This window comes from Accipiter gentilis, chromosome 17 (genome assembly GCF_929443795.1).
Source record: "Accipiter gentilis chromosome 17, bAccGen1.1, whole genome shotgun sequence".
NCBI classification, from domain to species: domain Eukaryota; kingdom Metazoa; phylum Chordata; class Aves; order Accipitriformes; family Accipitridae; genus Astur; species Astur gentilis.
This window is the reverse complement of record NC_064896.1, coordinates 25,562,787-25,589,668: the sequence shown is the minus strand read 5'-3', so window position 1 is coordinate 25,589,668 and position 26,882 is coordinate 25,562,787. Positions and strand designations below refer to the sequence as shown.

Genomic DNA, 26,882 nt, shown 5'->3' with positions numbered 1-26,882 from the left:
TGGTGCTTGGAAATGACGGGTGTAAGGCACCTGGAAAAGAGTGGTGAGCATTCTTTTGGTGAGTGATTACCCCACTGATTAGCTTATAACATTTTCAAATCATTTAGTGCCCAAACTTTCCATAATGACATTTTAATTGCTTGGGATTTTTCTGGAGGTAGCCACCACTGAACCACTACTCGTTTGGGTCTAAGCATGGTAGGCTTAAGGTATCAAGAATTATTGAGTGTGAAATGATTTTTCTGCTAATGTACAAATCTGAACCTCCTCAGATCACATGAGTAGCACAAGTACGCATCACCTGGGACTCTGGGAAGTACAATCTTTACAGTATGTTACACGTAACAGGTAGCTGGCTGCTGAGCCGTCATCTGGTCACGATGTGGGAGGTGGTAACTCTGGATCAGGTTTTCTAATCTTTCATCAGGCAAAATTCCCTTTGACTTTTTGAAAGTAACCTGTTGGGTATTTGCTTGCTCTGTAACAAGCTGCTGTACAAAAAAAAAAAAAAAAAAAATTTTCTTCTTAACCATTGGTTTATTTTTGCAGAAAGCAGAGAAATTGGGCATTGTAATGCAGAATATGCAAAACTAAACTAGTAAGCAGAGGAGCCATTATCCATTAATTACCCATAAGAAATAGGATAATACCCTTATTGACCTTTTCCTCAAGGTCTCCTTATGGGCATTTTTCAAGGTCCCGGAGTCTCGTACCCCCTGCCGCCCCGCCCTTCCCAAAGAAGTCACTGTTGCTTTTGTTGCTCTTACTAGTTACTAAAGAGGCAGGATGAAAAGCTGTTTTGTAAAATGCCAAGTTGCTTATTCTTCCCTACTGTTTTGTGTGTCCCCCGTGTCTGTCTTCTCTGTTTGCTTCATGTTTATTAGTACTAACTGTCTATCTGTGTGTTCTCATTCTTTCTGAAGAGTGTTTCAAAAGGGGATAGAACTAGGGAGCAAGTAGTAAGATTAATGTTTCTAAGGTTTTCTCACAGGGAGCACTAAAGTCTTTATTTTTTTCTAAATTTTCTGAGTTTTTTTCAGTTTTTTTTTTTCTTTGTTTTTATGCTTATAACTTAGGTCTAGGACCTGAACTTCAGAAAATTTATGCCCCACCAAGTATTTGGAAAGTTGTAAGCTAGTTGTACTGATGTGGTGAAATGGTTTTGCCGGGCAGAGAATTTGGCTCTTCGCTGTGTACCAGCAAGCTGTGCTGATATAAATATTCAGGGGGATTCTGATAAATGTCTCTGGCTCATAGTGAAAGATTTTTATTCCTAGCAAGTCGGTTTTGGGTAGGGAGGGGAAACAGGCATGGGACTCTAGTACAGTGTTGATTACTTCCCCGCAGTGACACCGTGAACAGCTGCTGAGACGGTTGAGGGGTAGATGGAACACTGTGTGTTCACAAGTAACAGTTGGAAGGCTACCAGGCCATAATATGTTTGATTAAAACACAAAAGGGTAACAAGCTAGTTAAATTAAACACTGAAACCTAATTAATGAAAATAAACCTATGCAAGTGACTTCTGACCCTAGTTGTAAACCTGGAAGATCGGATTTACTCTATGCTACATTTTAGATTATTCTCCCCGAGATGTGTATATGCATATGGGATTCCGAGATGCACAGTATTAAAAAAGGGAAGGAAAAACTCTGCAAATGTATCCATTAACCTTTTTCTTTTAGGGTAAAGGTCAAATCTTCATTAATATTTATATGTAGAATTGCGAAACTGGAAAGCTGTACAGAGAATATTAAGATCCAGCCTTACTTCTGTCCCTGAATGAGGTGATGTGAAATATGTGAGGCATCTACACACTTTTTTTTTTTTCTTTTCCTTCCATAGTGGAACAAGCAGGTGAGCTTTGTTTCTTCCAGACTTTTTTCTTTTTCTGATTTTTTTCTTCCCCAAAGGTCTTTCAAGATGCAAATGCAAATAGAATTGGGCCCACCTGTTTCTGTGTGTGGGGTTAAAGTATGTAAAAGAGCAAAGGGAAGAACTGTTATATTCTATACATCTTCCACTGATTTAAGTGCTGTGAAAGAGGGGTTAGTGCTTGAGGAGCTACTTTCCACCTTGTGGCTCCCTGCTGAGAGCAGGTGTTTTATGTACACTAGGCTGACAATTGTTGTCTCTCTGCAGCATTAACATGCTGCTGATAACCAGCTGTTGAAACACATTGATTGGACCTTGTTGGCAATTGGAGCAGAATGGCTGACAGTTTGAAACGCTTTAAAACTGAATTTGGACAGTGCAGAAATGTTGTGGTCAGCCAGGAGCAGGATGTGCGAGTCCCCCAGGAGTCTTCTCCAACATGCTGAGTTAATTCTGTTTGCTTGTTTTATGACCCTCTGATATAGGCAGAGCGCCGAAATGTCTCAAACTTACACCGAAGGCAACTTTCTGAAAACTCTGTCTGCTGAATTTGGGCTGCTCGTTAAGAACCCAACTCTCCTAGTTAATAAGAAGGTTAGATGTTTGCAAAATGTTACTCATAAACGGTCATTTGCTTGGCTGGACGTTAGCCTGGGTGATGTGTCTGGTTTTTGGGTTTTGTTTGCAGTTTAGTAAAGATGCCAGTGTTGTTTCCTTGCCCTAGGTACTGCCTTCTGAAAGGGAGGAGGGTGGCAGAGCCTGCCCTCATGCCTGTGGAAAGCTGCCAGCGCTCAGGTGGCAGAGGAGAGGGAAGGAGGGGAAGGAAGAGGTCTACAGGGCAGAGGGAGACTGAGGGTGTCTGGAGAGAAGCAGGGAGCAGACATGTGGCTGGGCCTTGAGAGAGTGGAAAGAAAAAGATTTTTTTTGCTGGTAATCCAGCAGAAATGTGTGGAATTTGTCATAAGAAATCACTGAAAACTGCTGAATTTGAGAGTGAGATCAGAGGGAGGAACCTTTCTTGTAAGGACACAGCAATTAGGGTAATTTGTTTTCGAATATTGTAGTTTGACTCAGGCGGCAGACCTCGTTAGTTTAAAAGGCTACGTTATCCTCTTTTGTTTCATTAAAATCTGGTATTTAGAGATTGTGGATTTGTGGATCCCCTGAGCTGAGTTCTCGCTGCAGTGATGAGCGTGAGGAGGGAACGGACTGGACTGGGGCTATGCTCTGCTTTGGTTACAGCTCTGCTGGGGGCTCTCTGGTCACACTGACAGCTCCAGGCTTCTGCGTACCCGCAGTGATCCCTGAGCTAATGCCAGCTTGGACTCCCAGGTTAGCCTTAAAAAAATCAACAGCACCCATTCAGAAAGCCTTCAGATGCAAATGCTTTGTGGACTGCGAATGGTCCACTGGTGCACTGGGGAAACTAACCTTTAGTCAAGGGTTGTGGGTGATGAGCCCTTCAAGGGCTCTTTCGGAGTGTAACTGTGGATTGCATTCCTTGCTGGAGTTACAGTCATAGTGTGAGTAAGTGTGACTTGGTTTTGGAGCGGTGATATGTAAAGAAATGATTCTTTTCTTTTGTCAGGTCACTTTTCTGTCAGACTAGTTCGTTGGGTTGACAAACCTTATTGCAACTGAATGGCTAAATCTGATGCAAAGGATGAGGTAGGAATAAGCAGGCGGGAGAGTGAGGCCATCTCTTTGAGGAGTGGTTACACTAGTCTGCGTCCTGAACTGTGAGATGAGCCTCTGCTTTTTGTGAGGGAATAAAATCAAATTTCTCTCATTACTTGGCAGCTTCTTGCAGGTACCTACCTTTAGTAGAGATGGCTTGGTTCTTGTAGGTGTTTGTGTCTATATGTGTATGAGGACAGTGGCTTTTTTGTTTTGGTTTGGTTTTGGCTTTGTTTTGCTCAGGAGTCATGACTTCACCTTACTTCAGGTGATAGACTCTCTTCTGTCCTGCTGACTGTGCCAGCTCTGAAGCCTGCTAAGATGCTGTACTATTTTTAGGTGCAATGTGGTACTACCTACTTGGTTTACTATGAATAGGAGAGAGACCGGGCCTTTTTCAGATAGTAGACAGGTAGCAGCCACAGTGAAAATAGATTTTTAGACATATGAAATGGAAACGAAAATGCTTAAGGTCAATCCTTACAACACATGCCATGAAAATAAGTAGCTGCTTTGTACCAGCTCTGACTCTAGCTGTCTTTTAGCTGGCAGGCAGACGTCGGGGTTACTTTTTTTTTCTTTATATGATCAAAGAAGAAAGTAAATTTGTATTTAGATGACCTTTGTCTCGTCGCAGGTACACAAATGCATATTTTGAGCATCATAAATGCTCAATGCCTTGCAGCCTGCATGCCCAGCTGCCATGTAGATTTGTAGTACAAAAGACAAAATGTTTGTTATAGAAAATGTCAGTGTGGGTGTTTTTGTTGCTAAACGCTTCAAGCTAGGCTGATATAACATGATTCCTGTTGTCCTCAGAGTGGTCTGAATGGAAAAAATGAAGTTGTTTAATTGACTGGATTTAGTTCCTTTCGTTTGAAATGGAAGGAGACAGATGTTTGAAAGAATCCTATTCAGGTAGCCAACAGCACAGTGAAATTGAACTTTCAGGCTTTTACCTGAGAGGTTTGAAAGACTTTAGTATTAAGTTTTGGCTTATTTTGGATTTGCTTGCGTAGGAGGTATACTTTTGGAATGCAGTAGGTGATGATAGAGTCTTTGTCTGTGCAACATATGGGATTCAGCTTTTGCATTTTCTTTTGTAGAAAGTTAATCTGATTTTTCAGCAAGATACCTTCATTGTCACAGATGATCCTTCTTCTATTCACAACACCTTTTGTGCTACCCGACGTCAGTCCGATTTTGCTCATCAGCTTTGATGATATCAGTACGTAATCTCTGCCACAGTAGTAAGTCTCTAATCACACGTAATTGAAGATTTGCCATGTGTGGTTTTGCTGTGCAGGCTCTCAATCTGCCCGTATTTAAACTAGCTTTAAGAAAGTAGCTTTCTGTGGCTTGTAAGTATGCATATGTAGCAGAGGACTAGATCTGTACTCTTGAGCGTGTAAGAGCATTTCTTCAAAATCCAGTGTTTGACAATGCGTAATGCTTCAGAGCTTGGGATCTTACCCTGTCACTTTATAGTAACTAGGATACAAGAACAGTGCCTGTGGAAGCGACTGAAATATTTTCCTTGACAGCTGTAACTTGTTCTGGTTTTGCATCCATACAGAACTGTGGTGACAACTGCAAGGTGAGTGTTTACTCCTGTTTGAAGAGATGCACCTCTTGTTTCAGAGGCACTGCTTTTGCTCCATCGACGGTGGTGATGGTGTTGGGCACGTGCCTGCCAGCTTCTCTGCAGCAGAGTGTACCCAGTGCCTGCTCTGGGCCTGACTTGCTTTTCACCGGGGAGAGTTAGAACAAGATCTCAGTTACTTTCATGTTGCTGTCCAGGCTGAGCCGCTTGGCAGCACGACCAAAATAACAACGTGCTGTGTGTACCACTGTGAACACGGACTCAATTAGTGGTAAGGAACAGTGAAAGGCCAAAACTGGAATGATCTGTGATTCATCACAGAATCTCTGTAGATTGAAAATCCTGAAATCTGTGTGATAATGGATGCAGATTTGTTGGCTGTTTGTCTCCGAATACATCAAGAAGTGTTTCTGCGGAGATGCTAAAGCACAGTCTTGCCTGAAGCCATTTTTTGTCATTAAACATAATTAAATGTTCTGATACTCTGCTTGGCACGATGCTCTTGGAAATGAAAAAGCTATGTGCGCAAACATGGCCAAATAGGCAAATTGTGCAGAAGCTTCTCGAACTTCTAGCTGATGACGTCAAGCGGGCTGGTCTGTGAACTTTCCTTGAATTTGTTTTGCTATAAAAAAATATAGGAAAGTGTGTCTTGATTATACTGACAGAACTTTCCAGAAACTTCTCTTCAGTAACAGCCTCATTCTTACTGTGGCAGTGATTTTTTTCCAGCAGTTGAGAGACCTGACATCGTAGTGTTGCTGCAGCACGTGCAAGGTGAACGGCGCTTCCATCCTTGAACTCCTGTGGTTTTGTGACCCTCTCCCACACAATGTTAAGCAGATGCACAAGTGTTTTGACTAGATGGCAACCCCAAGTTTGTACATATTCGCAGGGATGCCATCTGTGCCTGCTGCCTTGCCCTGGGACATCTGTTCAGTAGCTCTAAGAGCATCTGCTATAAGTGCTGGTGCTGCTCCTTGAAAGAGGCTGTGGGGCTTCATTTGGCACTTGATCAGGGATGACGGAAGTTGTAAAATCGGAATGCTAGCTCGGCTTTATTTATGTTTGAACGTGATGGAAGGGGAAGATTTCCAGAACTGAATGCAAAAAGTAGTTTTGCTTTAGTTCTTAGAGCTCTTATCGGAGCATTTAGTCAGCATTGTGCTTACCAGATGGTGCCCTGTCTTCATTGTAGTATATTTTAGTGTCTCGTAATAGGTGTTAGCATCGTAAAGATCAGAAGAAGCAGCGATGTATGCATTAAAGATATTCAGAAGGACATATATCCCAGAGCTCGTTTTGGGGTCCTGTCTTATTTGGGGTCTGTGAGCCCTCCCTCCTTTGGCCACTTCCACAACCTGACAGCGGTAAAATTTTTGAATGGAACGTGGTGGTGTTTGTCACAGGTTAAGATCGCTGCTGTGGTAGATATGATGAATAGATGAATGTGTTTCTTTAATGCAGATGGTGGATTAAGCCAACTCACCTTATAGAAATACTTTGGGTTTTTTTCTGCTTCAGGTGTCTCACATGATCTTATTTATTGTTGATAATCACTTTTTCAATTTTTTTTTGTCATTACATCCACAGCAGCTCTTTCCAACTTACAGTATACTTTTAGACACCTTTTTCTCCTGATCTGGAAGTGAAGTGAGCTGTCAAATACACAGTTAAATATCCACTATGGTTGTGACTAAAAGGAAAAAAAGAGCAAGCGTTAAACATCACTGGGTCAGGCTTTATCCTCTCATAACAATATTTGTGTGCGAGGTACATAGGGGTTGCAAAAGTTGTCAGAAAGAATTGTAAAGCATTGTGGAATTGTGGAATAATATTGTCTTTCTGCAAAGCACGTTGTATGATCTTAAAATATCCCAACTTCTCTGATGACCATAAAATTGGTCTCAATTTAGCAACATGTTTTTCTTTCTTTTTTCTCTTATACATTGGGATTTGAATGAGACGCTGCGGACAGACCTATATAAAGAATTTGAATTCTATAATTGTATAAAAGAAGTCAGCAGTAGCTTACGTGCTTAGCAAATACGAAAATTCTAGTAGTGGGAGAATTTCAGCCAAGGTCACATTGTATTGCTGTTCCATAAACAGAGGGCTTTCTTAATACGCGTGTTCTGAGAATTTCATCTGTCAAAATGCATGTTAATTCGACCATGTCTGTTTAAAAAAAATTCATCCTCACCGAGAAATAACAAATAAAACAAGAAACCATCACTTGATGCTAACAAGTTGACAAGTAGATTGCTGTCTCACATCTCTCTTACTTGGAAAAGGTCTTGAGGAGGGTAGCAAGGGGCTAACTATAGCGGCAGGTTGGCACACACAGATATCTTAGACCCATTCCAGTCTGGCTTCATGCAGGTGCGATGCAGAGGCAGAATGAGTTGTAATACTCGGGGATCTCCCTTGGGCTTTTGATATAGATCTCATGGCAACGTTGAAAGTTCACACTTGTCTACTGATGATACATTTATTCAGACAGTCACAGATGCTGCAGTCTTTCAGGAGCCCTGACTTGTTCCGTTCCTGTTTCCTTCTTCCTTGCAAAATACTGGGAAGTACCTACAGAAAGACACACCTGATAGAGATTAGTTCATTTTCTTGCCTCTGTTATGGTAGCTTCTGTTAATTTCCCCCTGTTGTTTACCTGTTGTTTTGTAGTAGAGAAAAACTTGTGCAATGGCACTTCAAGTCCAAGATGAGACAGATATTAAAAAACTCCCCAACAAAACTATGTATTTTCTCTGGCTTTACTGATTATTTTCTCCCAGGTTGATGACTTCTTGCCTAAGCTTATGTTTTCCCACTCATTTGTGTTCCATTCCACAATTTGCAGATTAGAACTTGAATGCGGAGCAGGTGCATTCATTTCCAGGAGTGAAGGGCCTTTATGTCATTGCTTTTGAAGAGGCTTTCCTCCAGTGTCTGGTGGGAGGAGGAGAGAAAAGATGACGTTTGCTATCGAGAAAGCTATTGGCACGTGAATTATATTCTAGTAGAGAAAAGACAACTACGTCTTCTGAATGGTGAACACGGTGAAGCGTGTGTGTAATCAAGATCTCGCTGTAAATTTGTGCATCTTCCAAAAAAACCCCACCAAACCCCAACGGAAGAGTGTTGGTTTATATTGCCTTGCATTTTTTAAATACTGGAGATAGATATAAATAAATTGGGCTAATCCAGCCAGCTTCCGCTGTTGGGTTTGGGTTTTTGTTGGCTGTTGTTTACTGATGTCTGTCTGAGCGTTACTGCTTCTGATTTGCACTTGTTGAAAAATGGTGAAAAATAGGTGCAGAATTTGTCTGCTGTCATCCTCCTTTCCTGTCAGTGAAGAGGTAAAACGTGTTTTATACAGTCCTGTGACACTTAGCAGTGCATTAGGTGTACACGTATAAAAAGGTTAGCACTGGCTCTTACAGTAAATTTTAACTAGTCACTTCTGTGTTACATAAATTAGTCAGGAGATTGACAACAAACTCAGTGCCTAAGCAACAAGCTGTTTTTAGTCCTGAAGTAACTATTGACACTAAGGCTTGTCAGATGAGAAACTACGTTGCTTTGCAGTTCCCTGTGCTGTTCAAATAATAGAGCATACATGTGATTAAGTACACTGACCTTTCCAGGGCCGGACTGTTGCCTTCTTATTAACAAACAAAACATTGTGTAGTAAGCGATTAGCTCCGTGGCTATCGGCGATTATGAAGAATGACTGCATGAAGTGATGTGCTTCCTGCAACAGGACTTCGTCTTGCTCTCGGGTTCTTAAGCTTCTATGATCAACCTTGTAAATATATATATTTATAAAAACACTTTGTGTGTGAGACAGATACTGGAGTGTTATGTAGCTCTCCTTCATTTTTTTTTTTGAGATTTTCTGCCTCACTGCTGTTTATTTGAACAAGAGAGAAAGAAAGTCTCTTTAGTGACTTCCTTTTGTGCTCGGATGACGGATGACAATTACGAAATGTTTAACTTTGTATGTATGACGTCACTGACGGTACTTGTCCTAGCGCTGTCCTGGCTTGGAAACACCAGCAGCAGTATCTTCGGTATATTGCCTGTGCTGTTAACTGAGCAGTGAAATAAAATAATAAAAAAATCCTCTCCAGATTTCTTATGAGTGTAGTTTAGGTATTTTAATGGGGGAGGGTGGGGTGGTGGTAGCAGTTAATCAACATTCTGCTCTACCGTTTAGAAAAATCCTGTTTCTCTGCCCTCCTTGAGCCTTTATGTGCATGAAAGAGGCCAGCTCCTTCACAACACCAGCCTTTCTTATTTTTTCCACTCTGTACTGCATGTATTTTATTTGTACCTGTGCCTGCTCTGTTTTTATTCAGTTTTGGTTTTGCCTTTATCTGCTTGTGTTTTTTAATTTGTCACTTGAGTCTTTGATTCGGGTGACGTGATAATGCTCAGAAGTTACATGAAAAATGTAACGGCAAGGCATTGGCAGACAGAGGAGGGCTTGAGTTTCTCTTTTGGTCGAGATTTGTTGTCTTGGTGTTCCCTTTCCCAGTCTGTTGTGATCTTTTGCACGTGTTCCCAGCAAGAGTTTTATCTCATAAGTAAGTACTTCCCAAAGAACTCTGTTTTCCAGTTATGTTCTAAAAAGCCTCTGCTTCACTGGTAAGAGCTATTCTTGATGAAGTGTATGCGCTTCATGTAACACTTGCGCACACTGGCTGTTGAGGTCTGTGTACAGCGAAGCAGCGCAAAAGGCTCGTGCGAAAATGAAAATCGGCACCTGAGTATTTATTATTTTGTGTTGCATTTGGTTTTTTTTTTTTTTTTTTTTTGGAAGCGGCTTTTGTTACTGGGTGTGGTGGTTTGGGTTTTTTTGTTGTTTTTTTTTACACCAAACTAGCACCGGTCTTTCAACTGCCATGTTAAATTGGTGTTGTCCAGTAGGGGAAAAACGTGACACTGTGGAGGTAGATGGGGATAGGGACTAGCTAACATCTGCACTTAGTTGTAGTTATTTCTACTATAGAAGGAGGTCTGCATCTTCTTTCTGTATGCAGGGCTTCATTTTAGCAAGAAAAAAAAGAGAGCCTTGATTTGATACGCTATAAATACTCTGATCTGAGGTCCAAGAGGTGGCTTCACTATTTACGCTGTCAATGTGCTACCACCTGGAAGGGCTAAATTCACCCTAGAAAAAGAATTGGCTCCCCCCGCCGGCCTGAAGCCAGTTAATAGCTGTACTTTGTTAGCGCTCCCATGACTGGGACAACTGTCTGAAGGTTTGACTGTTTGATTGCTTATACTAGGTGTTGAGACACCTAATCCAGCCAGGAGGTTTTGTTCCCCTGTAAAGCTGAACAATTACAGCTGTAACAATAACAGTCAGAAAATGAGTTAAGCGCGATTGCATATAAGGGAGTCCTAAAAGTAAACAGTTTTTTAAAAAGTGGTTATGCAAATAGCAAAAACAAATTTAATGATTACCAAGTGGTTTCTTACCTTAATGGCTTTTTGTTTGTTTGTTGGTAATGATATGTACAGTTCTTTATTTTTGCATTTCCCACAAATCTTGTGTTCATGCAAAACATTGTGGCGAAAAGAATAAGGATTGTTTTCTTGTAGTTGAACCTGTTCTACGGGTAAAAAGAAGAATTCCGTTTCGACGACTGTCAAATGGTGTTTTGAACATGAGCTGTTTTTGTGTAACTGATATTGCTATTTTTGTGATGCACTGAACATATAGTCTTGTCTTTCCAACTCTTTTTAAAAATGATCTGGTAGATAATTCATGCTGAGTAACCTCTTTAGATTGTGACCTTCCACGTGGTGTTTGCTTAAAGAAGTTTATGAATTAAGGAGGAAGCGACAGAAGCAATGAATAAACCAAAAAATGGAACTGATTCTTCTTCATGTTTTAAATACAGCTATTTTGAACTGGAGAGCAGTGGCCTACGGGATGAGATTAGATATCACTACAGGTTTAATGGGAAGTCAAGAACAGAGGTGTTCCCCTACCGTCTGGCAGATGGACAGTGGCATAAGATTGCTGTGTCACTTAGTGCATCCCACCTTCTGCTCCACGTGGACTGCAACAGGTAAGAAAATCTGTGCAGTAATTTACATTTCTTTAAAAAATGCTCTCTACTAACACACTGCCATGGGATAAGAAAAAGAAAACAAAGCATTAAAATGAAACAATTCATTGTGATTATGAACAAATGTGGGAAAGGTTGATTGCTGACTGGGGACTATTAAATGCATCTCTGTAGTTTAGGCACTAGCTGATGTTACGTTTGACTGTGATTGCATTTAAGTGTGATGGATTGGTGTGCAGTCTGTTCTGTTGTGAACTGCTTCACTCAGCATACCTGAAATCTTGAAGAATAGATGGATGTGTCAGAGGCATTTTAATTTTATTTTACATAATCAAGCAATGCATTTTTTACTGATTTTCCACCTGCTGCCCCGCTTGGAAACTTCTGAGAAACCTGGAAGCTTCTTTTTGCATGTCTAGAACTGGTGCTTTTTGTTTTCTGAAGGGTATTCTGTCTGTCATTGCACTTTTTTCTCTTTAAAAGTTGTGAGGACTGCAAGATGGCAGATTGTCAGGATTTCAAGGAATACAAAGGAGCAAACCTAGACTCTTTCTTCCCTTGGAACGTGATCTCACAATGTATTGAAGACTTTGGCTTTTGCTAACTTGGTGGTTGATGAGGAAACTCAGAAAGCTTGAAATTTGGACCTTCAAAGTAGTCTTTAGGAATGAGGAAAATAAATCATTACTTTCATGTCTTTTTGCAGTGAAACTAATGTAAAAATATCCTTTGCCTTCAGTGAGAGGATCGGCATGTGCATTTTGGAATCGTGGCACTTAAATGGATAGGGTGATGGTAGCAGATATTTTTTTCCTGAAGTCTTCATTTTGTTCAGGCTGGCAGAATAAAGTTATATGAGTATGAGAGGAGTATGCACTTATTGGAACATTTGAAAAAAGTTTAAATTTTGACCAAAGGAATTATGAGATACTCTTTTGAGAAGATTACAGTCATTTTCTGCAACTGCGTTAACTACTGACAGTAAAAATCTAATCTGAAGCAAGGTTGCTTATTGAATCCTTTTATCTGGACCCTGAAGCAATTAAATGTTTGCAGCAATTTTAATTTAATGAAGGCGTGAAATCTACAATTTGTAAAGATTGTCTTCATTTCAGTCGTCTGATTTATTTATCTTACCATTTGTTTATCTGTTATATTATTTGCTTACGATAGTATACTTTTTTGTTTGTTGACATACTGGGTTTTGGGACAGGTTCTTTATTATCTGTGATGATCTTTTTTTTTTTTTCTTTTTTTTTTTTTTCTTTGTATGATCAGCAAATGTGTTTTAGTAAGACCCTTTTCAGCAGATTGTTTAGCTGGCTGCCTTCTTGCACGCAATGTGAAAGGAAGACAACACAAAATGCCTGCCTGGTGCAGAAGTCTATCCAGGGATGAGAGAGCTGCACAGAGTCATGGTTGTGACCTGATTTTCTTTATAGCAACAGGCAGCGATAGATAAATACAATTACAGAATGAGGTGTGCTGTCATATGAGGTGATAAATGTGTATAGCTGTCTCTGTCAGGTAGCCCTAAACAGGGCTGATGCGTCTAAGAGCATCCCTTAAGGTGGTATATCTCGGCTGCTCCCAGCATAAATCCATACCTAAATGTCTCTATTTGGTTGTGTGTTTGTGGTATTTTATAACAACTCCTGTGGGAAAGTAATGGGAATAGTTCTGAAAGCATGACTTGAGGGTAGATCACAGTACAAGTTTAAATGAGGGGGGGGAAAAAAAAAAAGAAAAAAAGGAAGTCTTTAAGTTCCTGACTCAGCTGTAGCATCTCTGTTCAGTTAATTAGAGAATTTTGTGAATGTTGGTGTTATAGTTTCCTTTATTACATCTTAACCTCCTACATCTTTGCACTCAGAAGAGTCGTCAGCATCTTGTTCATCTTTGCACTAGCATTTCCTGATGACACCACAGTAAACGTCAAAAGATGTGAAAATGAAGAGCAAGCCGAAGAGGGGTACTTCTGAGCGCTACTGAAAATCCTAAGCCTTCCTCATGTTAGTGTTAGGAAAGCTGCAGCTGAAAGTGTGCACTGAAAGAGCTGTAGACTTTACATGTAACTGTCACCATTTTAGGCTAGTGTGGTGTCAGGAGCTCTCAGCAGAGTTCAGGATGTCTAATGAGAAGTGATGCTTCTGCAGACTTAATTGAACAGGTGAGTCACAGGGAAAGAGAATATGACTGCAGTCAATAGATTGACCTGTCCCGTCTCCTGCAGAGATTTGGTGTCATCAGAACAGGAATTTAGCTTGAAGTGTACCTGTCTAGTTAAAGAAGTTCTGTGCTTTTTACTGACTGTTCTTTCCCCTCTAAAAAAAACCCCAAAAGGCAAAAAGGAAAAAAAAAAAAAGACCAGCAAAATTAATCCCTTTAATTCCCACTGGATTTCTTTAAGGGGGTTGCAACATGGCTTCCTTATAGTTATGCATAAATTTGTATAAATGCATTACTCCTTGTTTAGGGCTATGGTAATATGTTACACGTTTGGAAGGCTATTCCGAGTGAGTGATTTGTGAATGCGACGTTATTAAAGTTAACCTGTATCTGAGAGCGCGTTGAAAGTGTTCGCATTGGGAGAAATACCCAGCAACAACCTAATTTTGCTACTGGATTTGTACTGATACCCAAAGCCAGTCTCTGGCCTCCAAAACCTGCAGTAGATCAGAAAGCACTGGAGATGAAACTTGTAATTTGTAAACAGGTAGTCGAATCTGCTTCTATTCTTCCCAGCCTTATCACCCACATTACTCTGATTCGTAAAATTGCTTTGACGTTTGGTACTTGATTGTCTTTTGGGTTCAATTCAAAGTTGACTTTGTTTTTCAGACCTGGATAGGTTAGGGAAGAGTACTTGAGAACCGGTAAAAGCCTGTAGTGCTTTTAAGAGTCATCTTTAAAACAGTGTAATTGCCTCTGTTCTAATGAGATGTAATATGGTGGGGGAGGCATACATATCAAAGGAGATATATGTGCCCAAGTACACGTCCTTTTGAAATCAGCTCCTGCTGCATTTTACTTGTTCCTTTTGGTGCTCCTTCAAGAACAAGGGATGAGAATTGTAGCCGAGTTCGATGCTAGAGCTTGGAGCTGCTGACACAGAAAGGTACAGTAGAGTCCAGACTAAAAACCTGTTGGATGTCACCGGACTCTTCTCACTGACTTGGAGAGCTTTGTGCTGGGCAGAGGCAGTAGCCTCCAGCCAGGGATACGTCTCAGACAACTGGCGTAATAAGCAGCGGGTGCACTTGCTAATGTGCTTTTAACATTCAAGTAAGGTTCTGAAAGCTTAGAAAAATGGAAAGACTACATTAATTATGAATGTACAATTGATGCACCGGTAAAACCTGTGCTGAAAGTAATATGGAAATGAAGTGCGCTGCTCTTGGTTTTGTTGTATCTGCAATGCTGAGTCCACTAGTGGCGAACAAATCTTGTTTCGAAGGGTTGGTTATGTGTAGGATCTGTGCTCCCCTACTCTAGGGAAAAGGGGGTTGTCAGGGGCTTTCTGGCGAGTGTTTAGGTTGAGCTAGAGCAACTGTGTCGTCGTCAGAGGGTCCTTAAATAACCCATAGCACCAAAGGGTTAATAGATAACGAAATAACTCTGCCACGTACCTTCCCAGGTTGGCCTCTTACGGGAGCAGAGGTAAAGGATCCCGCTGTTCATACCTGCGTTGTCAGGAGATTTGCAACCCCGGGAGACTGTCATAGTCCTACAAGAGCTGGCGTTTGTCTTCTCTTCGCTGGCTATTCGTTTCAGTTGTACAGTCTGTGACGATGTTGCCTGTGGTACCTGGCTGTCCGCTGCAATGCTTGCTTCCTACAACAGTAACAACACAGAAAAAATGTTACATTTAATAGTGTTAAGAGGAGAGTGAGGGAATAGCAGGGACCCTACAATTTAACAGGTGGTAGGTACTGTATCAAAATGTATTTATTGACGATTTATTTCAGAAGTACCAATTCCAAATTGTTCTCAGTGTGTCTAATTAATCGGAGGAGGTAAGCTCGAAAGGTGCTTGCTTTATATTTCTATTGTTTTATTTCTCATCAGCTATATTGCTACGAAGGTACTCACCTGTGCAGACAGTATCAGTATTCCTTTACTTGAACTGTGTCTGCAGGCGTAAAAGGGGGAAAGGCACTTAGCTGCAAAAATTAATGCTTTCCAGTGAAAATATGTGCTGGAGTGCCTTTTACTATGAATACAGCCTGTGGTTTCGACGGATACTCTTAGCTGTTTGATGGAGGGGGTTGGTGAGAGCATAGGAGGATAGATTATGAAACTGGAGCAGGCTAGGAAGTAGTCGCCAACTGAAAAAAACCATGTTGTCTGCTTCTTTTATGTTTCTGCTGATAGAACAGCACATTAGGGAATAAAAAATGCATGAGCAGTGAGAACTTTTTAATTGGAAAAATAAATAAATTAAAGCAACGTAATCCAAATATGGGAATCCGAGACCTCTGAGTTCTTATAAATAAGATATTCTGGCTGCCAACATGAGGTTTTCAACTTATCTAAACGAAGTCCTATCGCTTCAATTCGAATGTAATAAATGTAAAGAAGGTTAAGGGATGTGTTTAAAAGAGGGATTCACTGCTTTACTTACTGTAAACCACTTTCTCCTCAGAGAGAAGATGGCATGGTGGCAGTGTTATGCAGCTAGGTAATTTACTCCCAACATTTGAATATGCTTTTGTGACCCAGATTGCTTCTCTGCTCTTTAAGCTGTAAGGAGAAGCTGTCAGAGAAATGGTTACTCGGGTAGAGTGCTTTAATTGTGCATTGCAGGCGCATCCCGCCTCAGATCTGTGGTACTGTGGATTGGAAGTTAATTTTCGCTTACCGATTGTCCCTTTTGTTTGACAGAAAGGCTATAAACTTTTTAGCATGAGAGATCTCCAGCTGGCATATGATGTCAGCTGCTCTCAGGCCTGTATCGTCACAGTTATTGCAGTTAAGCTGCAAGGAAATGTTCAGGATACGGTCAGCATTACTTGAGGAAAGATTTTTTTTTTTTTTTAAAGAAGTTTTTTTAATAGCCAGGGCTTTTCGTTGAACGGCTAACGCACCAGCAGAATGGTAGTATGGGTGTGACTGAAGACCAATGATATGTCTTAACCCAGCTACTAATTATGATGAAAACTTATTTTTTTCATCCTAGTAAAATCGGTTGAGCTTTTTTTTGTATGCTGCATTGATAGAATTGGGAGAAGGCAGTTGAACTTTTTTTTGTATACTGCATTGATAGAATAAGGAGAAGGCCGTAACTATTTATAAAAGTGCTGGAAAAGTACTATAGAAAACAAATTATAACAATCCGTACCTGTGCCTGCCTGTCTTGGATCCTTTGACCACCCCTAGAAGGCAGCAACCACTTACACAGGTACCGGTACCTGGGGAGCTGTGCTGCTCAGAGCGGAGCCTGTGTCTGCTTTGGTTTCTTTCAGGATTTAATCCAGGTCCTGCTGGTGTCAGCTACTGAAGAGCAGAAGGCAGCCTCTGGAGGTTCGGTTAAGGGCCTTGAATAGGAGCTTGTGGCAGTGGCCGGAGTTTGAGGGACCTGTGGAGCCAGAGTTTTGTAGCTGCAAAGCCCAACTACTGCTGAATATAGACTTAACGGTGCTTTTTCTTTTTTTCTATTTTAGAACTGGGGACTTGCAGTGCTTTCTGGTGAATTGAAAATGTTGATAGACAGGTTGATGACTTCAACAGGGCAGGAATAATGTGTTACGCTTTAACGCTGGCGTCTTGCATTCATTGTATTTGTATGCTATGGGTGTGTCAGAGAGAGAGGATGGATAATGGTAGAGGAAATAATCTTACATCAAGGCCAGCAAGCCTCAAATGATTTAGTAATTTCCTAAAGTGTGTGAATAGGTGTATTATTCCATTCTCAAATACTTTTTACAATATACATTTAGGCTTTTTTTTTTTACATTGTCAAAGCAATAAACCCTTAAACTGGGGTGATTACTTACAAGAGCAGTCTGAAAATTTCGCCTGCATGGTTGGAAGTGTATCTGTATGTTTGTTTCTGTGGAATTTTTTCAGGGGAAATCTCCTGTTACTTGGTTCTATTTTCTTTTCATTTGTTGGAGTGCTGATGTGGGTCATACAGACAGAGAGGCGTTCGTGGTAATTTGGGAATCAACCAGATAGAGCAAATGTTTTGAGTTTTTTCCTTTTAGATTATAAAAACAATTATCTTGCTCCAGCCAGGCAGATTAACTGCGATCCAAAACATAAATGAACTTTTCCGTTTGAAGTGGTTAGCTAAACTCTGGAGTTTAGAACAGGAAGTCACATAGGGTAATACTGGAGCTGAACTGAAAAACGGTAGTATAATTGTAGTTAAATACTTTTTTAAAAGCACTGGACCTTTGCCAGAGAGCAGCTGAGAAGCCCTCGGAACTACTCAGAAGCTGAATTGAGATCTGAGCCTCCATATAGCAAATAGTACAGAGTCTTTCCAAATGATCTGAAACCTCCTGAGTGCTGTGGGTTGTGAGAGGACGACTGGGCAAACAGGACTGAGACTGCTGCAGTCTGTGAAACCAGCCCAGAGTTTTATGAAGTGGTTTAGTACCTGGGGAGTCTTTCTTTGACAGTTTAGAACAGCAGTAGTTCCCCAGAGGTAATTATTTTCTAGAAATCCAATCTTGTCAAAATCCTCAAGTTGACTGCAGGGAGGTGGAGTCTGCTTGACCGCATTTATTACTACCCAAAACCTGACAGTCCGCATCGTTGCGCCGCTTGGTGACGGAGTAAACCGACGACACTTTTAACGGCAGACAGCGGTGCAGGAGCAGTCACGTTTGTTCCTTGAGTGTGGAGAGCTGGGGGCATGTGGGGTGCTCAGAGGTGGAAGGTGTTGAGGATTGGAAAAACTGTGAGTGTGGCAGTCACGGTTCTAGGGTGTTAGGTGGTGGCACAGATCTTGCTGCGGCAGCGGCGTAGTGTCCTCTCTCGCTTTACGTGTCACGCAGAGCCGCTTGGCATATTTGGAGAGCTCTGTCTGGGCCTCCACTATGTTTGGATGGTCCTGCAGCATGTAAGGGGGGGTCAAGTGGGCTCAGTACTCAACGTGGGGACAACTGAGTTTCTGGTTCTGTGCCGTGAGGTGAGAGCCGCTTTGCAAATGTGCTGATTGAGAGTATTGCAAAGGCAGTCCAGTCTCACACTTCAGAAGGTGAGATATTTCTGGGAGTTGAGGAAGTACTCTGTTTCTACACAGATAAGTGTTTAGTGAGCCGGTTGGTGTGTTTTTTGGTTTTGGTGGGGTTTTTTCCTTTTTTTTTTTTTTTTTTTTTTTTTTTTATTTTTCTGGGTTTTTTTTGTTTGTTTGTTTGTTTTTGGTTTTGGGTTTTTTTTGTTTTTTTTTAATACATCAGATATTGGCCACTGCTTCTAGTTTAAATATTTCGATGCTATGAAGAACTGTTGTTGTGATCTGTATTACCAATGTAATGATACATTGAAGGAGCAGTAGGGTGAAAGATGGTAGTTTGATCCTCAGCCTAGGAGTAAGGCAACGTGCAATTTCCAGTCCTGTAAGTTCTTGTCATATCTGAGACCAGCCGGTAATGAAAGAATCAGTGAAAGCTGCATCATTACTTAATTGAGTTGCAATTTTAGTGGCATTCCCTTCAGCATGTCAAAAATGAAAGCAAATAACTAGCAGTGTGTCAACTAATGCAACTAGAAGGACTTCCTCAGCCCTAGCCGAATCTTTCCGTGTCACGCCAGACGCTTACCTTAACCTCGACTGAAAGATGTGCTGTGTGGTATCCCTGGGGTGAAATCCTAGCCCCAGTGAAGTCTGCGGTGAAAACTCTCATTGACTTCAGCTAAGCCGTGCTTTCACCTCCTGAGCGCGTCAGATGTTGTGAGAAATGAGCTCCAAACCTGAGTGCTGTCCCTGGAGAGTGCTTTTCTGTCTGTCTGCCTGGCAGTTTCCATCAAAACTTAATTTTAGAACCAATATAATGGCTTGTTCTGTGTTTACTGTACGTTACGTCCACCTCCTCAGTCATGGCCAATTAGTTATTATGGAGAGAGTGCAATGCTATCTTTCAAACCACCGAGGTTAAACCGGGCGGTTGAAAAATACCGTGGGAAAACGGCGATGCGGGTTGTCGGATGAACCTGCTCTAAGAACTGAGGAACACGGAACGAGTCGGCCCTCGGTGGGGTTACAGAGATGGTGGCTAATGGGGAGGAGTGGCAGCTCTGGGGAGAGCCGAGTGCCGTTGCCCAGTGCTGAGACAACACTAACGGGAAGGCTCTGGCCGGAGCGTGGCAGCTAAGGCAGGGTGTTAACAAGCAAAGCCTGGGGTCCTCAGCCTGCAGTTACTTTCAGTCATGAAAGGAAGTTGGCTCTGGAATATGGGTGAAATTATTTTCTGGTTATACACAAATCATTTAGTGATGACATGAACCCCTTGATGAGGTGATCCTGTGGCAAGATACACTGTAAGGCAATTAACTTCTCGGCATATGATTTTTTTGAAGGGAAGGAAAGAAGCTGTTTAGGAGAAAAGTTGCTTGTGGCTGGCTTCCTTTGAAATTTATCTTTTTATAGCAGTGCAGAAAGGAGCTGGAATCAAAAGCCTGATTTTTCTCGCAGTTGCACCTGTTTTACTGTACTAGGTAAAGCGACTTTGGGTTGAGAGTAGCATGAGACAGAAAAGAGGAAGGCTGCAAATATTTTGCGAAAAAGGGCTGTTTCTAAGCTGTAAGAATGTGCTTCAGGTTGTGCTGTAATTGCCACTTGTGAAGACCTGTGTGCTACATATCTCGGGCCGGGGATCGGCATGTCCTTGTGTAAATGCAGGTAGATGTAATAGAAGCAAAGTTTTAGCACTGCCAGTTCTCGCTCAACAAAAGTCTTGTGACAAACACCAAGAGTAATCTTAGATTATTTTTTTTTTTTATTCCCCGCCCCCCCCCCCCCCCCCCCCCCAGACAAAATTGAGATGACATAAGCCATGTAACCATGGTTTTACCTCTCTGTTCTGGTAAAATTTCATTTTGGGGGTAATTTTGCTGCAAGATCTGAAGTACCTGCGCTGCTTTGTGCCATTATTATGATGCACATTTTTTACCCTCTCACTTTCTGATGCAAGATAGGCTTGATTGTTTACTACTTGTTTCAAAGGTACTTTAATATAGTTTTTTAAATCGCATATCCATCTCGCTCTAAGGGCTTCTTGTTTAATTTGTGGGAGAAGAGCTTTTTTTTTTTATAAGTTGGAAGAATTCATTGAATTAATTTCTCCCTCCAGTTTCTAGAACCTGTTTTTAATGGCTCAGTCTTGGTTTACTGGTATTTGGCATCTGGGGTGTATTCTCAACATTTGCTTCATCTGAGATGGGCTTTTGGTATGATGGTTGGTGTGGTAAAAAATGAGCGTGCTGTGCTTTTAGCTTTCTTGTATAACAGTTTGCTTTATTCAGTATTCTGGTTTAGCACCTGGTTCAAAGCTTGCTGAGGTTAAAGGGTGTCTTTTAGTGACCCTGTGAGTTTTAGTGTTGTCTTCATGTAGGAGTGAATTTGTCTCCTTGTCTGTAGTGGATACTTGTGTGCATCATAAAAAAAAAAAAAAAAAAAAAAAAAAAGCCCCCTACTGCTACATGTTTTATGCTCTGGTTACGGATAGCGATAGTTGCTCACAAGCGGTAAAAAGATGCCAAAACACCTTTGGTGAGTCAGATATTTATTTGAAAAGTGGTATTTGAGCTATGTGGCTCTCAACTCTATATTGAGATGTTTAAAGAGAAGTACCTAAATTCACATTCATTTATAAGAGTTGCGGGCATTGAATTTTATAAGAAAGGTCTGTGCATGTAAATGACGTCTCCCTCAGCACTTAGGAGGAGGTATTCTTTTGACCCAGACACCACCATAAGCACTGCTCTAGCCAAGCAGGCTGAATATGGCAAAAGTTGGCATCTTCACCAGAAACTGGGGCAAGTACATTCCGCTTGTGCTTCTGCTTACCTGTAGATTATGTGCAAGTTTTATGGGCAATGCCAGGACCAGGAACCGCATGCTGTTTACCTCAGATTTACCAGGTCTAAGTGGACTTCCAGGAACACTATTAGAAGTAAAAGGTTGCTGTTGCGGTTTAATGCTGGTAGGCAGCTAAGCACCATATAGCTGCTGTCCACACAGTGAGATGGGGAAGAGAATCGCAAGGATGAAAGTGAGGTGGGGGGTGAAAGCGAGTTGAGATAAAGACAGTTTGATGGGTAAAGCAAAAGCCGCGTGCACAAGCAAAGCAAAATAAGGCATTCATTCATTACCTCCCATCGGCTGGCAGGTGTTTAGCTGTTTCCAGGAAAACCAGGGCTTTATCTCACGTAACACTTACTTGGGAAGACAAATGCCATAACTCCAAATGTCCCCCCCCTCTTTTTCCTTTCCTCCAGCTTGCAGTGCTGAGCATGACATCGTATGGCATGGGATATCCCGTAGGTCAGCTGTCCTGGCTGTGTCCCTTCCCACCTTCTTGCGTACCCCCAGCCTAGTCGCTGTCAGGGCAGTCTGAGAAACAGAAAAGGCCTTGACGCTCTGCAAGCTAAACATGCTAAAACATGGGTGTGTTATCAACAGCGTTTTGGTCACGAATCCAAAACACAGCCCCATACCAGCTGCTTTGAAGAAAATTAACTCTATCCTAGCCAAAAGCAGTGCAGTTGCCAGAGTCGAAATGCGCAATAACTATTTGGGTATCAAACTAGCTGGCTTGATGCTGAAAGTACTGTGTTTCTGTCCGAAAAATTATGGGTAGTGCATGCGCAGTAAAGTGCAAAGTGTTCTAGATACGTCACATGTAAGATACAGTAGACCTTGTAGTTTGTCATATTTCTTTTTCCCCCACAACTCTTGAAAATCCGAAGCAAATGGCCAAATTTCAGTTTCTGCCTGGAGTCTAACTCAAACTATTTTCTGGGTTTCTTGCACTTTCAGGAGTGCTGTGCTTGTTACATGAAGGTGGGTAAACACTGCAGCCTTGTAGACAGGCTGTTAGCCTGTGGCTTAGACACTCTTAAGACTGTTAACGTCAGGAAGCAATTGTATCTGTTTTGTCATTTGAAAGGGAAGTTAATAATATTGATCTTGTTTGTAAAGGTGTTTGAATTCACCTTAGGATCTCCAGATGAAAGATACCATCCATACAGGTGTAGTATTCTGAGAGAGATGGATTTCTGCCCTTCACGTGGCCAATGTCATATCATTTAGCGGGTCCAGTCCTCTACTTCAAATCAGTAACAACAATTGGTTTTAGTTTAATGCTCAAGAAATACTGCTAAAAATCATCGATAAGTTTGTAGGAAACTGAAAAGCCTAATGTGTTTTGTAAAGAAAGCCCCACCTAGGTAGATAGTATCTCTGTGAATTTACCCTCATTCAGTTTATGTGTGGAGAATAAACCTTGAAACCTGAAAATGAAACATGTTCTTCTAACCATCTTCACTTGCATTTGTTTAATTTCCTCCTGTTTATTACAGGGTCTTGAAAGTCAATTTGCATTGGTCTTGAATGAAAAACAGAGATTGCTCATAGAGTTTCACATAGATACATTTTTATTTTTAAAATTAGATTTGTAGTTGGAATAATTAAACTGAAAAATAGAGTACATTCACTTTATACGGGAAAATCAGTGGAATCATTTGGGTAACGGAGTTTGAAGAGAACTTAAAAACTGAGCATGCGCTCTCGAGGCTTTTACCTAACATATACTATTACTGGACACCTCCTATTTTTCTTCTCCCAGAGCTGACAAATAACTTTTGATTAAATAGTTGGCAGTTACTATTGCGTATTCAAAATTTAATAACAAAAGGCTTCCCTCAAAACCTGAGATTTTAATCTAAATTGCTTTCCTCTGTTAAGTGATTGTGAACTCCTATACTATGACAGAGGAGACAGCACGAAAAAATCAAAATTTCCCTCAGGAAGATTATTTTTCTGAAACAGAACACCGGCAACTGAATGAATAATTCAGTTAAAGTTGCTCCAGAACTGAATGCATGTCAAATAATGCATCTTATCTGTAAACACTATCAAGAAAATCCAATCACATTGGTATTGACACATTTTCATTGGGAAGCATATAGAAAGCGGGTTGAAAGAGAAATATGTAAAGATATCCTAGTATTTATTTTTAAAATCAGTTTTTAATGCCTTTGGAAAAAATAGACATAAAGACAAACGCCAATATTGTATCTTAAAGCTAGAGTCTGATAAGCATCAGTTTCTTTATGCGGTTGGGGTTCAGAAAGCACGTTGGACAAAGTTTTGGAAGCAAGCAGCTGGTTATTTTTATACGATGGGCTGCGTTAGCAGGCCTGACATTTGTGATTTCGAATGTACTGAGTTTTTGCAGCCTCAGTTGGAGATGGTAACAATGGTGAAAGGTGCTCAAGACCTCTGCAAATTAGATTAGGAGAAAGACTGATGCAAAACGTGGGGCAACCTCCCTCTCTCCTCTGACTTTCTGTTACAAAAGTGGAGAGTGTTATTTCAATGACTCTGCCGTGAACAATGCGTTATTTTGTGTGACTTCTCCATACCCTTCAGTTTATTTTCAGGACCTGAGGATCCAGATGGATGTATACAGGGTAACGAATAGTTGCAAGAGAATGTCAGTTTTGAGGATCAGGTTTTGAATTGCAAAAATCGATTTGATGAGTCACTCTCATGTCAGCAAGGGCTCCTGCGCAGTCGTCAGAGGCCTTCAGCGAGTGATTAATTTACTGTAAGATGAATCACGCCCTAGAAACCCTTATGTCTCTTCATTAAGTAGGTAGGTCTATAGGACTGGCTCCACTGTAGGTGTAAGCTTCTGAGATATCTAAAATTGGGTGCTATGAATTCAACACCTGGTCGCTACATGGAGATTTATAGCTTCGACAGAGTAAGTATGGCAGCTATATCGGGAACAAAAAAATGCCTGTTCTTGGATTAATAGAGACCAGGGACTGAGAAATGAGGATCCTGCCTGTGCCTCAGCCACAAGAATATTTAGGCTGCAGCTATTTGTTTCTTAATTGTACTACTAATAAAATAAATCTCTCTGGTTCATATGTAGCGTGAAAATTTGAGAAGGCACATTCCTCTTTTAGCAACTTGAAAGAATTTGGAAATTTCATGGTTTGGTGTGCTACTTTGTACTGACTGTTGGGAGTTGTAGTCTATTTTATTGTTCAGAATTTTAGGCAGTTGCATGTCCTTACCGGTCCACGTTGGCTGATGTATTCTAATGAGAACAGACACTAAGTTTATTTTCATGTTTTGCTAAATATTTCAGCTATTTCCAAAATGCTTCTGGCATGGCAAATATTGCATGTAGGAAGTAGAACTGCATCTCCACAAAAGCGGCAATACTGTGCAAGTGTTACCCTTTGCTTGTTAAAGTTGCGTGTAAGAGATCTTCGCTGCGAGAGACAATTCCATGTCACGGTTTTTCCAGAGGGGATGTGGCCCGGTGCGCGAGGCGGTTAAGCCTTAGTCGTGCCCAGTCTGATGGCTTGGATCTTGGGCAGTGTCCGTCCCTCACTCTGTGATGTTGGTTAATTAAGACTGATTAAGTCTTTCTGTGTTTCAGTGTGCACACGTGTAAAATGAAGATATTTCCCTGTTTTACCAGAACATTATAAAGATGATAAAGATAATTTTAGATTGAGTGCCTAGAAGGGAACTGTCTCCTTGTCCAACAGAGCTTGGATTCTAGAGGGGTCCTTCCTCTGCGCAGGGAAGGATGTGTCTATGTGTATTTGCATGCAGATATTTTAGATACGCTTCCTTTCAGGAATCCACCGATTACCTTATAGATTTTCTGTATATTGTATTCATTGTGTCCCAGACACCTGTTTGGACTGCTTCCTTGAAAAAGGTGTTCCTGAGGATTGCATAAGAATACTTAATAAATCAAAGTGTGCGGGTAGGCCAGAGGTATAGATACAAACCACAAGGGTATCATGGGTCTTTGTCAATTAACAGGTGTTTTTCTTACTACATTTAGCTAAATGGATCAGTGATTGGTGAATGTGCTCTGAGCATGAATGTTTCAGGAAAGAAGGATTGGTTCAGGGTTGTATTACTCCAGGTTTACGGTTTAGCTTCTTTGAAATATGTCGGCAAAAAGTAGGGGCAAATCAAGCTTTCTCTTGGAAAGCGAGTGCAGTAATCATAAATCTGAAAGTCTGAAGCATGGAGTCGAGCTTCCATTAACCTAGAGACCTGGGTCTCCTCATGCTGGAGGGGCTATTCAGTCTGCAGTAATTTTAGAGACCTGCAGTCCTCTTTTTAAGCATTCCTGTTCTTGTGAGGTGTATTGTGCGCTTCTCGGTGTGGGTATCAGAGCCAAATGTATTGGAGACTGATCTCCAAGGAGCTTTAGACCAGCACTTCGTAAACTGGAAGTGTAGTAGATATAATTTAGCTATTCATATGCCACATACAAAGTATTGGTCAAGTGTGGATAAAGCCATAGAAAGTGACACGTCAGCTCAGAAAATCAAGCAAGGGAATGCGAATGATATGGAAGCTTAATGTAGCTGTAAAAAAAAAAGAAGGATCCTTTTACGTCTATTCAGCAACGGTAGTTTTTCAGCCTAAACCCGACCTCTTTTCTTCCAAAAGAATAAAAGTACACGAAGGGGAGCAGAGCAAGGGTTTTTCCCGCTTCACAAGCAATAGTTCTAAGAGAATTTCACCCATAAGTAGTAACTTTTCACGTTACGCATTGAGATCTGTTACAAAACGTTCATGCTTTATGGGTTTGTCTAAGTGTAGAAACCCCTGAAAAATCACTTGAATAATCAGTAATATTTGATAGATTTCTAAGTGACGTACTTATGTGGGTAATCCTAATGTCTGGGTGAAACCCTGTTCATGAGTCCTTATGCAAGTGCCAAAGTAATCATTTTGTATGGACAGGGTGTCTTCAATGCCCATGAAGTCTCTCTCCTCCTCAAAAACGTGCTCTAGGAGTGCTGCACCATTTCTGATACTCTTGTGACTTAAAACACGAACGTGGCGGCCAGGAGACATGCCCAGTTCCTGGCTTCACTCCAGCTGCCCATCAGTCAGCTCTGCTGGCTATCAGCTGCCAATGCCTGTAGCTGCTGAAGCCCTGTTCACTGATATTTGAAAATGTTTGTTTCCATCTTTATTAAATCCACTGATTGAGAGTTAGTAATGCTATCACGTTTCTTTGCTCATATTAATTCAAAAGCTTCTTCTATGTAGTTCCAGTTTTTCTTTGTGTAGCTGTTTTACCTTTGTGTAGCAGTTTCCAGTCTTGCAGGAAAAGTCCCTTGGGGTTTTTTGCATCACTCTCCTTTTTTTGTCATGAGTTTGCAGGGCTCTTGTTTGTTGTTTTGTTTTTTTTTTGTTTTTTTTTTTTTTTTTGGGAGTGATGGTTGTTGTTGGTTTGTTGTTGGGTTTTTTTTTGTTGTTTTTTTTTGTTTGTTTGTTTTGTTTTTAATTTGAATTCTTCTTCGTTAGAATAGTAGTATGTGGTGGATCATGTTCCTTGTGATTCCCTTTTTTTTTTTTTTTTTTTTTTTCTTTTTTTGACTGTTATGAATTCAGATGTGCTTTTTGACCTTTTCGTTTC

At 41.0% G+C, this 26,882-nt stretch overlaps 1 protein-coding gene across 2 annotated transcripts in view; it reads left to right on the top strand.

Annotated features, from left to right (window-relative positions):
- Window positions 1-26,882, top strand: part of NELL1 (neural EGFL like 1) — a 299,533-nt gene that overhangs the window by 33,312 nt on the left and 239,339 nt on the right. For both annotated transcript variants that reach the window (XM_049821020.1, XM_049821021.1), the window contains exon 4: window positions 11,065-11,235. In XM_049821020.1, the coding sequence (XP_049676977.1) occupies window positions 11,065-11,235 (171 nt within the window). The remainder of the gene's footprint in view (window positions 1-11,064; window positions 11,236-26,882) is intronic.